The sequence below is a fragment of the Bos javanicus genome, chromosome 3 (assembly GCF_032452875.1).
Source record: "Bos javanicus breed banteng chromosome 3, ARS-OSU_banteng_1.0, whole genome shotgun sequence".
In the NCBI taxonomy this organism is placed as follows: domain Eukaryota; kingdom Metazoa; phylum Chordata; class Mammalia; order Artiodactyla; family Bovidae; genus Bos; species Bos javanicus.
The window spans coordinates 106,745,302-106,759,656 of record NC_083870.1 but is presented as its reverse complement, the minus strand read 5'-3'; the positions used below and the strand labels follow the sequence as shown (position 1 = coordinate 106,759,656).

The 14,355-nt window shown below is 50.0% G+C and overlaps 1 protein-coding gene and 1 non-coding gene across 7 annotated transcripts; both read right to left on the bottom strand.

Moving 5' to 3' along the window:
- Positions 1-491: 491 nt before the first annotated feature.
- On the bottom strand, positions 492-14,340 carry PABPC4 (poly(A) binding protein cytoplasmic 4). Of its 6 annotated transcripts, none has more exons than XM_061412408.1 (16): positions 13,596-14,340; positions 10,722-10,915; positions 9,882-9,997; positions 8,513-8,652; positions 8,085-8,179; positions 7,289-7,426; positions 6,664-6,759; positions 4,655-4,927; positions 4,233-4,305; positions 3,952-4,071; positions 3,364-3,450; positions 3,139-3,269; positions 1,929-2,022; positions 1,676-1,806; positions 1,308-1,410; positions 492-801 (listed from the first exon to the last, which is right to left on the bottom strand). In XM_061412408.1, exons 1-15 carry the CDS (start codon positions 13,786-13,788, stop codon positions 1,321-1,323), a joined length of 1,971 nt encoding a protein of 656 aa, XP_061268392.1. In that variant the 5' UTR covers positions 13,789-14,340; the 3' UTR covers positions 492-801; positions 1,308-1,320. The 6 variants fall into 6 exon arrangements, with proteins under 6 accessions (XP_061268392.1, XP_061268394.1, XP_061268391.1 ...); XM_061412410.1 differs by having other exon boundaries at positions 4,000-4,071; positions 13,596-14,339; XM_061412407.1 differs by having other exon boundaries at positions 4,218-4,305; positions 13,596-14,337.
- LOC133245459 (small nucleolar RNA SNORA55) lies at positions 6,260-6,394 on the bottom strand. The gene has a single exon (XR_009735716.1). It is a non-coding gene; the product is annotated as a small nucleolar RNA SNORA55 (small nucleolar RNA).
- Positions 14,341-14,355: the final 15 nt, after the last annotated feature.

Sequence of the window (14,355 nt, the reverse complement as noted above, 5' to 3'; positions counted from 1 at the left end):
TATGGACCTAACAGAAGCAGAAGGTATTAAGAAGAGGGGACAAGAACACACAGAAGAACTATACAAAAAAGATCTTCATGACCCAGATAATCATGATGGTGCGATCACTCATCTAGAGCCAGACATCCTGGAATGCGAAGTCAAGTGGGTCTTAGGAAGCATCGCTATGAACAAAGCTAGTGGAGGTGATGGAACTCCAGTTGAGCTCTTTCAAATCCTGAAAGATGATGCTGTGGAAGTGCTGCACTCAATATGCCAGCAAATTTGGAAAACTCAGCAGTGGCCACAGGACTGGAAAAGGTCAGTTTTCATTCCAATCCCAAAGACTTCTGTTTACATCCTTCCATAATAGAACACAAGGGGACAGTCCTACACACCTTGTTAACCCAGAAAATCTGCTCACAGAACTTCATTTGACCTTATTTACATCCAAAAGTTGTTTTCAGCAAACACTGGAATTTACAGAAAACTATAGTCTGAGAAAAACAGAGTCAGTTTTATGGAGTTTTTTTCTTTATTGAGAAACTTAAGACTTGGGTACATCAAATAAAACCAATTTCTGGGGGGGAAAAAGCAAAACCCACAATAGAAAAAAAAGTTAACACTGTCTGGGCCACATCAGAACCCAGAGAATATATTCTTTAAATTGAAAAATTCTAGGTGCTTCATAATTGACCTTTTGATACAAAATGACCTATTAAATTTGCAATTGTGGTTCTTGGTGTTGAGGTCCATAGGACAAGCTAGGAAGTCTTCAAACCTTGAGCTGAATTCCATGAGGGTTTATTTGGCTTTTGAATCCTGAAAAGCAAAGCGCCAACACAATAAATACATAATCAAAAAAACCTCAGAGACTCCCAGAAATCTCTTACAGAAACACAGCAGAGTAGGGTTTCTCAGCCTTGGTGCCCACTGACATTCTGGCCCAGATAATTCTGTTGGGGATATTCCTGTGTATCTTAGGCTATTTAGCTGCATCCCTGCCCGCTACTCAATTAGATACCAGTAACACATTCCCAGTTTTGACAACCAAAATGTCTCATGTCCTCTGAGGAGGCACCCCTGGTTAAGAACCAGTGACTCTGTGGCTACTGCACGGAAAGCCCCACCTCTGACCTTTCCTGAGCATCCCTACTTCAACTCCAAATGACAGGGCTTAGGCTGTGAACAAGCAGGACAAGCCCTACCATCACTCCAGCCCCGGCCCTCACCGTGGGCTCTTTTCCCCTGCCTCTGCCCATGTTTATCTTTCAGGCGGATATTCAGGAGTTAAAATCATTGCAGAAAAGAAAAATAGCCAAACATACGGTTCGTCCTTGTCTAAGAGGTAGCAGCAGCGACAGCGCCCACCTTCTGAGCAGCTTCTTTCTTGGCATGATGAGCCTGAAGGACCGCCACAGCCTCATCCACCTGTGAGAAATGTCCAGGTGGTCAGTGACATCTGAGGAGAGCTCCTCTGCCCCTCCCTGGAGCCAGGCCCCGTGGGGCATCTCCTGGTGCTGACCACTTTCCCAGATCCCCACAACCCAGCAGTACTTAGGTCACAGGTGAGGCACCAAGGAAGTGGTCATGGGGGTAGCAGACTCTTCTCTCTGCCACTCCTGGGTGTTCACGGCCACCCCTCGTCCTCCTGAACCCAGTGAGCAGAGGCCAGAGGTTCTGAGAACCCGCTCACCTTGGAGCGGAGAGACTCGGGGGACTCCAGCATGTGCAGCAGCTCTGAGTTGTCGATCTCCAGCAGCATCCCAGTTATCTTCCCAGCCAGGTTCGAGTGCATCGTCTGGATGAGTGGGAACAGACGTTCACCTGTGGGAAGGTATTCCATGAAAAACCCAGTGGAATCCCAGTAGAGGATGGACGCTGGCGTCTAGATCAGTAGTTCAGCCCCCTCCCCACCCCCCACTTCTGCAAGCGCATGGATCCCTCACCCAGCATCTGCTTCTGTTCCTGGGGGGGTGCTGCAGCCAGCATGGAGGCGGTCAGCGGCTCCTGCCCCTGCACGTGGACCGCAGGCTGGGGTGCCTGGGAACCAGGAGAGGCGGCAGGTTAACACACGCAAAGGACAGTGACAGCGGTCATGAGCCCAACCGCTCAAGTCTACTGAGTGAAAGAGGAGATGGACGCAGCTGTCCTTGCTGTCGGGGAACTGACTTCAGTCTTGGCGGACTGAGAGGGAGGAAGAGAGTGGTGTGAGGAAAAAACCAACAACCAATTAAAATGGCACGCTACTCGAAGGCAAGGGAAATGATTACGAAAAACCTACAGTGCTAGGCAGTCATCTACCAAGTAATTTTAATTGACTCAAGGCCAGTGATCATAATTTACGGAAGGCATCAAAGCCTTGATAATAAACAAGGTCCTGTGAACATTGGTATGTGCAGTTGTCTACTAAAAGTTTTCCTTTAGTGGTGAATTTCAGTAGAAACTGGGTGAAAGGACAGAAATAGCAAAATGCTTATAACTGCATCCTGTACCTCCTTTACTGCACCACCTGTTTATTATATCAAATGCTTGAGGACCGTCAATTCGCAATGTCAATACCAGTCACAGTCGTTTAAAAGAAGGGCTTTGTAGGCAAAGTTCACATAGGGCCTCCTGGGAAATTTCCCACCTACAGCATGGAGCAGGAGGAAACAAGGCCCAGCAGCACTCCCCCAAGCAAACTGCAGAGTTCTATCACAAGCTCCCTGTCTGACCTCCCTGAGGGGCCCAGCTCGAGAGACAGCAGTTCCAGATCAGAAACCCTGGGATCCGGGTCCAATTCCTCCAACTCACCCTAATACCTCTGAAGCCAAGCCTTTCATCTGTAAGATGTTCACCCCATTACCTTGCAGAGCAACTAAGGATCAATTCAGCCGCTGGATGTGAAAGTGAAATGGAAGCTCAGAGCTGCGAGAGCCCCTGCACATGGTGAGGAGGAGAGCGGGAAGCAGGCTTCTCCTCTGGGGCATTGCTGAGTCAACTCTCATCAGGAAGAACACCTGCAAGCCCCTTCTCTCCCACTAGAGTCCCCCACAGGACACAGCCCCCCGACACAGAGCAGGCATTTGATACCTAGTAAAGGAATCCAAGCAAGGCAGCTTTGAAATCACGGGGAGAGGGGGAAGCCCTTCTAGGGTTCTGTTTGGTAGACCTCACCTGCAGGGGCTGGATGGCCGGGTGAGGACTGCGGATGCTGGAGGCATATTTGTAAGGTGCAACAGCCCGAGGAGCAGCAGCAGCAGCAACAGCGGCACGAGGCGCTAAGTTCTGCACAGCTGTGGGAACACCTTAGGAGAAGGACAAGTGAAATTAAAGCCCAACGGTCTGGGCAAAGACCCGTCAAATCCCATCTTTCCCCATTCTCTGTGCATCCAATACCACCTCCAGACTGGCAGCTGTCAGTCAGCCCTTGCTGGGCGGCACCAGCCCCACCAAAGTCCATAGCCAAGCGGTCCGGGCACTCAGACCCTACAACAGACCAGCAAATGCACATCAGTGTTGGCGGCAGACGTCCAACTGGCCACGTCCCACGGAAGGAGCAATTCCAAAGCATGTTCACACAGCACACACGGGGCCACTAGCGCTACTTTCGAGGAAAAGCCAACAGATAACATACAACTCTCGCCACCTCTTGGTTGGAATACAGGACATAAATCTGCAAAGAAGTGCCTTGAATCTCCCAACCCCACCCAAAGAACAGGCTGCCTCTGCAGTCATTCAGCTAACACATTTCTACACTTAAACTTTTACACACAGAGTCACCGATGAGGCAAAGAATCTTAAAAGGAACCAACACTCAGAACACAGGTTGTTTTCCTGCTGCTCAAGTACCTACCTAAGCACACAGCTAAGATTACAGAACCAGGACCGGACAACACGGTGAGCCCAACGAACGGACCAACCCTGGGCAGAGCCTAGTCGTCCTGACTCCCTCCTCCCCGGGCCACACTTCAAGGCCAGTTTGCTCACCGACTCTCTGAGCGGTAGTAGGGAGGCCGCGAGAGGCCGGAGCATTACCAGTTGGAGCCAGATGGCGAAGAGCTGGACGAGGCCCAGACTGGCGTATAGCACTTGGCATTCCTTGGAAGCCTTGTGAAGAGACAAAAACCGCACATCACTGGTGAATGACATGGACCAGAACCTAGGTTGTACCCCAGAGCAGGCAGGGAGGGGAGGCGGGGGAGCCCAGGACAGGTACATCCTGGAGGATCAGACCACTGTTCCCCACCACCTACCTTGAGGTCTCCCACCTTGCTGCCAGCGTGGATTAGGCCTCATCTGTGCTAACTGGTTAGGTGTGTAATATGGAGGTCTTCCCTGAGCCTGGAAGAAAGAGCAACCAAGCCCTTTTACTTAAGGACCTGAAGCCACACTAGAGTAGTATCTCATCTCATCTCCGTATCGGGCTCTAGGCTGATTATTTGGGACAGAGGCACTCTCTACTCAAGGGCGTGGGTGAGGGGCAGTCAGATAACAGGGACTCTTCTACTCTACCCCTGCCACTGTGTGTGCACGACCACAAGTAAGTCCTTCCTTGTTTTATCTGAAGGATCTTTACTCTGACATTCTAAAGCTCTAATATCCAAAAGTCCATCTCCCCCACCACTGTGGGCTGTAGGACCAGGTGTTAGCAGGCAGGTTCCAAAGAGGTGTGAACAGACAGCAGACCCACCTGTGGAACTGCTGGCACAAAGTAGCCCCCAGCTGCAGGCTGAAACTGATTTAAGATGGCATTGGCGGGCAGTGCCCTCATCCCGGCCACCCGCTGCATATATTGGTTGGTCAGGTGAGCCTTTCTCTCCTCCTTTCTCTGGGCCAGAGCGACATAAAGTGGCTTGGAGCCCACGATGCGTCCATTCATCTCTGTGACTGCTTTGGTTGCCTCTTCAGGGGATGAGAAGCAGACAAAGCCAAATCCTTTGCTTCTCCCATCCTCCAGCATCACCTACAAAAACAAGACCAGCCACTTAGGACAAAAGTGTCCATGTGTTAAAACCTGGGCTCCCTACTCTGAGAGTTGCCAGGTCGAGTCAGGGCATCTCAGCCCAGTCCCATGATGGGCCCCAGACCAACTGAGTCACCAAAGGGAGAACCTAAGCATTTTGCTTTTTTAGATCCCCAAGTGACTGAAATTCCCAAATACTGTGAGATGCCTAATGGCTGAAGCAGGAACCCAAAGATGTTTTCTGAAACCCAGAGACATAGCTATCTCTGGGAACTCAGAGATCTGGACAGCAGCGTCAAGCAATTTATCTGTAGAACTCATCTGCCTAAGACGTTGGTGAACTGAACTTCAGGAGTTGTAAAATCAATGTGTGCCACCCTCAATTCAATGGGAATAAACACAGCAGAAAGACAACCAGCCAGGAGACAGAGCTGGATTCGAGCCCTGCTCTGTAATCTCTATGCTATACTGCTTAAAGAAAAAAAAAAAAAAGGCGTTTTCCTCGCCTGAGCAGCTCATTTCTTGCTCTTCCCAGCCTCTCTCCTCAGAAGCACTGGGAGCAATGTGACTATGTGGGGTTGGATCATTAGCTCACAGCCTGGAAAATCTCCTAAAGAGGCGCCTGGGGAGTGAAGACTTGTAACCACCCAACAGCTGTCTACCAACAAAGTGGACCAATAATGCATGTGAAAGTCCTATGACATCCTCATCTCGGAAATGACACCCAGCAAACTTCAAGACACAGTGCTTCTGCTCTCTTCTGGCAAATACCATCATGACTCCTGTGCTGGGCAGCTAGAAGAGACTATCTATCATTTATTACACTACTGGAGGCCCATCAAGAGGGTGATAAGAGGGAGGGGGCGAGGAACTGAGGAAATTCCTGAAGGTGGCCTCTGGCCAACACCCTGCTACCACTGATAACGCTCCTGGGCTCTGAGTGACAAGCTAAGGGCCAGGGCAGGGTTGCCAAATCTTAACTGGCCCACTGGCCTCCCTTCTCGTCACCTGAAGGACTCTGTGATGTGGGCTACACCTCTATGAAGTGGGAACAGAGTCCGTATGAGGCTCTGCCCCAAACTTTCAGGCGCCACCAGTTCCTACCACAAACGCTGAGCACTTAGGACATGGTGTGACATCTTCACCTAACCAGTATTCTCTTGCTCCTTATTTTTACAAGGGGGTTTGCACTTACTCCTCCTGGCTAACTCGGTTGATATAATTAACAAGGAAAATCAAGCAAATGCAAAACACAGAAAAACAAACTTTCTACTGTCCTCTCCTTCTTACAAGACCCAATTCGAAAAATCCTCAAAACACCTCCGGTTTGAGAAGTGTGGCAGAGTTGTAGAGACAGGCCCCAAGACAAATGGCTAACAGCCTGTCTGGATTTCCTCTGCTCATACTGTAGCACCATCTGTCCCCACACCAGCACGAAGCAGCAGAGAATGGGAAAGATTCAGGTGCTCTCGGGGGCTGGAAGAGAGGGACTGAGTCAGGTTCACCTCCACACGCCAGGGCCTGGGGGACAGCACAACGTTAACCCAGTGAACTGTCCTTCTCCAGAGCGCATACTCAGATGGTAAGTGAGGCCAGGAGAAACTCCTAGGCCAATGTGGTAGCTACTCTCAGAAATGAACAAAATTCAGATCCTATCCCTTCAATGAAATAAATGCAATAAATTTCTACACGATTATAACTTCTGTTTTCAATCCCCAAACCTCAGTATCAAATACCTTAGCACTGGTGATTGACCCAAAAGGAGAAAACTCTTTCCTTAACTTCTCGTCGTCGATGGTGTCATCCAAGTTCTTAATGTAGAGATTCACCCCCTGAAGCAGAAAGATCTCTGTTACACATGCCCTGAAATTCTGGTTCTCAAAATGTGATCCCCAGACTCGTTAGAAATGCGAATTCTCAGGCAAGCACCTGCCACTGAGGCAGAAGCTGTGCGCCCAGCTCCATGTCCTCCCAAGCTCTGCTGGGGACCCTGATGCAGGGTCTAAGCTGAGGAAGGGCCACCTGAAGACTCGACGGGGCCATCAATGCAGTCCCAGCCTTCCTCACAGCTGCACAGGCTCGCCACCAGCCCCAGCAGGGCTCGCCTCACCACCATTCCAGACAAATGGCTATCATTTAAGTACACAGAACAGAGTCCCTACACAAATAATTTAAACCTTTGTCCCTGTCCTAGAATTGCTGCTATATCTGGTAGGTATATCCTTTTAAACCTGATGATCTTGGGAGAAATCAGAAGAGCAAACTCGTGGTCCCCAAAGAGAAAGCCTACCAATCAAAGGGTGCTTTTGCCAATACTTTGAGGTACATCCTTGCTGGCAGGCTGGGCTGAGACCACCTCACCTGATAGCGACTAATCCTCTCCTGCTTCAGCTGTTCAAATTTTCGCTTTAACTCGGCCTGCCGCTCCACTTTCTTTTGTGCACGGCCAACGAAAATGACCTTCCCAGTGATTTCTTTTCCATTCATCTCTTCCACAGCCTGAAGAGGAAATACATGACTTTAAACCAAGATGCAGAGGCAGGGGTCTTGCTCTGTAGGTATGTTAAATCCCACCAAATATTCTGAGAGAAAGAAATCTTCCCTATAGGGCTAAAAACTAACTTCCCTCTGAAGTCAGCTAAGCCAATCCAAACCTTCTCATCAGTAAAATAGGGTTAATATTTAAATAGGTCATTGGTCGAGATAATACAGTGAAAAAATCGTACAGCTGTATAAATACAAGCATAGCAGACACGAGCCTAGGCTGATAATTTGGCTGTCACTACATTTCTTGGGTTCTTTCGAGGATACTGAGTGATACTGAGTGCTGAGGGCCTAGCACAACGCTTTCCCCAGAAGTGGCTACTGCTCACAGATCAGCGACTCTGGGCTCTTGGTTCCCTCACCTACACGTGGGAACAAACCCCTGCCTTACACTTTCAACCTACAGGCCTGAAGAGCTGAGGTGACAGGCACATGCCAAATGCTTTGAAAAGTTATGTGAAATGCCTCGGGAAGATAACTCCAGAGCACAGAGACTGCACATAACTACTAGATTCTCAGGGAATGCCAGCTCCACCCTACGTGATGGTAAGACCCTGCCCACACGCTGGGGCCACTCCCTACAAATTTTCCCCAACCCTCATATTACTCTCACCTTATTGGCATCCTCGTGTTTTTCGTAACTCACAAAGCCAAAGCCTTTGGATTTCCCACTGGGATCTCTCATCACCTTGACACTTAGGGTCTTACCTATTGCCAAAGGACAGAACTATTAGTCACAGCATCTCCACCACAGCTCAGAGAGGCTTCTTAGGGAGCTCACTTGACGCTCCTGCTGAGGCCAGAAGGACTCAAGAGGCACCATGCCTGGCCTTCTAATTCTGACCAAGCTGCTGAGATGGTCTTGGGAATGGGACGGAGTAGGATGAAGCCAAGAGCTGAGGCCTGGGCTCTATTCCTATCTACCCTGTGGCCTTTGTCATTAAGGCATTTTACTTCTGGGTCTAGATGCCCTCATCTCTTAAGTAAAAAGATGAATTGCAGGTCTGGTGGGACACAGGCGGGCAAGGGACCCTGACTTACCAAACTGGCTAAATAGCTCTTTCAGATTCTCATCATCAACCTCTTCCCCAAAGTTTTTGATGTAAACATTGGTGAATTCCTTGGCTTTGGCTCCAAGTTCGGCTTCCCGCTCTTTTCGAGACTTGAATCTGCCCACAAACCTATAAAGAAACCATGAAAAATACTCATCACTCAGAGGAACAAAACATGATTTCCAGGGGCCCAAAGGAATGCAGATTAAAGGCTGACAGGAGAGGTTAAAACATGAGTCCCCCTCCAACCACCAAGAGAGCAAGCTCAGAGATGCCCCAACTTCCCAGCAGAAAGAGAAAGAGGCGGGACTATCCTTCGAGGATCAGCCCCAGGGCTCCTGGCTCAGGCCAGGGCCCCTCCTACCACATCACACTGCCTTCGTGAAGAAACCTGATGACCATGTTTTTAAAACGTTCATTTCTGTACATCTATGTAAATGCATAGAAAAGGTCTGGAAGGATACAAACCAAACTGTTAACAGTGGTTAATCCTAGGAATGAGATTGTTGGAGTGAACCAAGAGGCAGCCTTTGTTTTTCACTGTATTCGTTTCGGTGCTGCTTACAGTTAACTGGAAAAGGTACCCTTACATTAAAAATCTTTTAGATTTCTTTCTAGTGATACCTTTGGAAGACCTGACCACTGAGGCAACCCATTCCCTGGTCCATTCAATAACACAATGGACAGAAAAGACTTTTGCTTGTCATAACTAAGATTTACTGTATGGTCCCTTCTCTCTCTGCGTGACTTAACTAAGATCACCATCTCTCCACTCTAAAGTAACCACACCAAAGCAACACGGTCTATTATGAACAGCCTTCTGCACCGGGATGAGATTTTTCACTGTTAAAGTGCTACTGTGGAGCCAGCCTAGTATTTTGAAGGCCACTGACTCATAAGTTAGCCAAGTGGAGGGGACAATTTGGCATCAACTCCTAGCGAGTGACCCCACGGACAGACCTGAGTCATGGAAGGTCAAGGTCACATGGCTAGTACACAGCTTCTGGTCAGTCCAGGGCCCTCTCCACTCTGCTGCTGGCCAAGACCCCTGCTCAGAGTGGGCTCAAGAGCTGCCTTCCAGCCAGCCCCTGTTGTCAATGCTCACAAAACCCACAGACGGATGCTTCTAAGGGAGAGGCGGCAGGCAGGCCATGGCTTGGGCTGGAAGCCCACCTTGGCGAGTCAAAAGGGCTGCCATGGCTCAGGCAGGGAGACTCACCAGCCCTGGAGTGGAGAGGTAGGAGCAGGCCACACTTGGGCCGAGAGAACCAGTAGCCGCCTTGTGTGTGCCAGTTTATACCGAGGTGGGGCCACGGCTGGCTCATGCGATGGCTGTCGCTCCGGACTGGGACACTCACACTTTGCGGTCATTGAGGAGCATGCCGTTCATCTTCTCGATGGCCTTGTCGGCAGCCTCCTGGGTCTCGAAGTGGACAAAGGCATAACCCTTAGAGCCGTTCTCATCACACACCACCTGTCAAAGATAAGGCGAGCCACTTCAGCACCACTGCCCAGCTCCAAGGACTCGAGAGCCGTGTGGGCTCCTGAGTCTGAGAGGCTTCTAGCCCACCATCCATGGTCAAAAGGAAGGAGATTACAGCAGGTACCTAGTGATGCTCCACTTACAAATGGTAGCCACCATTAGGCTGTGTTCTATTCCAAAAGTTTTATTTCATTAAAAAAATATTTTGATATCTGGGTACAAAACCACAAGGTTACAGAAAGACAAACCATTTTCCAAGCCCACAACAGAATTTCAGTCTAGTGTGGAGTCAGCTATGCAAACCACCACCACACAAGTTGCACAAAATGCCCCCAGAGAAACAGGTGCATGGAGAAGGAAGAGGGTGAATTCATGCTTCTAAAATGACTAAGTACAGCTTCCTGGAGACCAGGCATTGCTCGGGTACTTGCTACCCTCCCCCCCAAGAGAACCTTTTGATGCCTCCCAAAGTTAGGAAACAGGAAGGATATTTCAGGCAAAGGGAAGAATAAACAAAGACAAGAAAGCACCTGCTGGTTTATGCTGGGCTGTGGCACTGAGATTATCTACAGGGAACTTTTAGACTTCTGAGCCATTTCCAGCATTTTGAAAATTATCATACCCAGCCACCCAACTCCAAGGCAATTCCCCACTTAATATTTGTTTTTATGATTCAGTTAATTATTCTGCTGGAAATCATTTAATCAGTGTTTACCTTGCAGGACAGAATGTTCCCAAAAGCAGAAAAAGTATCATAAAGTGCCTTGTTATCTATAGATTTGTCCAGGTTCTTGATGAAGACGTTTCCCACACCAGATTTTCTCAGAGACGGATCCCTCTGAGACCACATGATCCGGATCGGCTTTCCCTTAATTACATCAAAGTTCATGGTGTCCAAGGCCCGCTCAGCTGCAAAATAGAAACACGTTCCTGTCAAGGATATAAAACGCTACCTTGCGTACTTAAATGACTGTCACCATCCCAGGAACAGATAGCTCCAGGACTTTTCAAGGTAAGCACTCTGATACAGGGAATTCTATTAAAATTAAACGACATCCATCTCCTCTAGCCTGCAACACCACTGAGGACAGAAGTTCTAGCGAATCGTCCTCCTGCATGGCAGAAGTCTCAGTGCCTCTGGACTAAGGCAGTTAGACAAGATAATCTAAGTGCGTTTATGGCACCAGGATCAAATGATAACACCTTACATTTGATTAAGCTTCATCATCTATAGAGACTCTGCAGCCTATGCAGCCTACTACCCACAGGGAGGGAGATGGAAGAGGTGAAATGATCCATCTTATCAAATGGACAAACTTACGATCAGGACGGCTAAACAGTATAGCTAACTACAGATTAAGAAACTAATGGCCGACTTTCTGATTATTTTTCAGTAACATATTGCATCAGCGTTATCAACTAGCTGTCACTTAGTTTGTAACTCGTCTATTGGACGAATGACTAAAAAATCCTGTGAACAATCAACTGGGGAAAATGTGCTATCTGAATTCAGCCCAGTTTCCTGTATTTTTAATTTCTGGGAAAATTCAGACAAAAACCCTTAATTATCAAAACGATGGTCACACATGGAAACATCCTTTGTATTATCAGAATGAGCAGGATGAAACCGCAACACCTCGCTGTCTAAGTTGCCAGCGCACGCAGGCCCTGCACCTGGTGGTTTCTAGGCTATCAAGCCTCCATCTAAGTTCCAGGGAATTCCAGGAATTCCAGATGTCCCAGTGCCCAATCAAGTTCTCAACCCAGTGCTCTGGGATGTTCCTTCACTTCTCAACCAAATCCAGGTACACACCATCTGTCAGCAGAACACTTCTTTTCACTGGCAGTAAATGATTCAGACCCACTTTTCCTGACTTACGCACTGACATCACCCAGAATCTCCTCCTCCACGAAGGGATGGGGGTAGGGGGTGTTACCCCTGCCTCAAGACACCATCTCCCTTAAAACAGGGACAAGATCCCTAACTCTGCCCCTCCACAAGCTCATCTGTCCAGTCAGCCAGCAGAGTAGCTCCTTTTCAGTACTTCCAACCACCTTTCCCACTGTTCTCAGCTAGATTCGTTCAGTATGAAGGAAGGTGGTCAGGGAAAGGGGAGACGGCAGGTCCAAGTCAGCAAATGTCCAGGACAGAAGGGCTCGCTTGTGAGGACTCTGATCCACAGCCTGCGACCCCAAACTGTGTTTCATGAATTAGCAAGGAAGAAGCCCATTTCAACACAGCTCCTGTCTATTTCCAGACAGCACTGCACAAGGCAAGTCGGCTTAGTCTGACAAATCTGGCTGCACTTATTTATAGCAGGGAGAGGTCCTGCAGAGGTATGTGTTGGCAGACACACTAACCAATGGCTTGTGCTACTATCTCTAAGTGACAGGACTTTTGTTCAGAAGAGTCAAGGAGGCTGACAAGAGCCAATGGGCCCACTGCTCCCCCCTAAAAAGGCCACACTTAGCTACTTCCTTGTGCCCTGTGGCCAGAAAAACCCCAGAGCCCACTGAACTGACCGGAGCAGTGCTCAGTCTCTCAAGTCCACTTCTCTGGTCTCAGCTGCATCCTGGGCAAGTGACATTCTGTGGGTTTCACGGACAGTGGACCAAGTGGGGGCAAAAATAGGGACCTGGAGATCCTCTGCCACAGGATGGCTTGTTTCTCCCAGTAATGGTCTGTCTCTACAGTTGTTCCCTTCCGTTCTGGAGTCACGTGCAGCCCCCGATTAGGTTTCTTCTGGCCTCACTCAGGCCAGGCCTGCAGCATACCTCAACATGCTCCAGCCCCCCAGTTAGGGCTGGCAGAGCACTGCACCCACAGTCCCAGCTTCCACAGCCTCCAACCTTCCGCAGTTCCTTTTCCTCTTCGGAAGTCCTATCTTTTTCAGATGAGACGAAGTGAAAGGGTTTTTGACAAGTGTAAAGCACTGTCCACAGGTGAGGTGATAATCCCCAACAGCTTAGCGGATTTCCAAGGGGCGCCTCCCTGACTACCTGCGCAACCTGCTCCAAAGCCCAGGGAGCTGGCCTGGCACCACACTCTCCTGGTGCTAACACAAGTGCCTGCTCAAGTTCAACACACAGCATTGTTCCCCTGCTTCCTACCTGCCCTGAAAGATCCATCAGCACAAAACCAAAGACTCTTAAGCTCAGGGTCAAGTGAGGGGAGGGGATAGCAGCTTTGCCATGTAAAATTTTGGAAGAAATTGTGTTTTAATCATCCTACCTTTTCCTCAAGCCTGTGAGGGGCCAGAGCCTGTGGCCAAGGCTCTAACAGAGCAGACCCCCCCAACCCCCACACGGAATGACAGCAAGTTCCTTCTGGTCCTCCTTGGGCTCCAACACCCCCTCCTCCCACCACTGATTAGCCCAAGGTCACCCAGTTAGCAAGTGGTGGAAGCAAGACTGAAACTCTAGTCATCTGATGCCAGGACCCCGGGTTCTCAACCCCCGCAGCCAGTCCCCCACTACGGCTTCTGTGCGCTGTGGCAATGCCCCCTCCCCGGGGGTGGGGACCGGCCTGGAGAAGGACCCCCAGGGTCTCCTGAGAGACCACAGGTTTGTGGCCACAGCTTGTACTCACCGTCAGCCGGCTGCTGGAAGTTGACGTAGGCATAACCCAGGGAGCGGCGGGTGATCATATCGCGGCAGACCCGGATGGACAGCACAGGCCCCGCAGGACTGAACTTTTCGTACAGCATGGCCTCGGTGACGTCCGAGTGCAGGTCACCCACGTACAGGGAGGCCATGGGGTAGCTGCTGGCCGCAGCGTTCATCTCCCCAGCCCCCACCACCCCGAGCCCCGCCAGGAGGACTTCTTAAGAGGGACCGCACAGGACAAAGGGGGCTCCGCTCGGAGCCGTGGCCCACGCCGCGGCTCACAGGTGGCAGTGAAGCTCGGAGAAGCTGGGAGTCGGCTCCGAGGGCCGGAGAGGAGTTCGGGGACGGCTCGGACGAGACTGCCAAACCGCAGACAAAAGGCTCTCAAAAACAATATGGCCCTCCCTGGGAGTTTTTAATTTTTCAGCTGTCCTGGTCTGAAGCTCCCAATTTCAAAAAAAAGGAAAAAAATTAAAACGGGGACTCCCCTCCGAATGACAAAAAAATTTCCAGAGGCAACCCAGCGGTGCCCACGGCGGCCTCCGGGACGCGCGTTTCTCTATAAATATAGGCCTCGGGCTCCCGGTGGTTTAAGATTACAGCAGCCCGGGGAAGAGGGAAACCAAATATTTGTCGGTGCCGACTCGGCAAGCCCCGGGCGGCCCGAGCGCGCAGCCGCCTCCCACGCCGGGCCGGCGAAGGGCAGCGCGGACACGTGGTGCGGGGAGGCTGGCGCGCGGGGG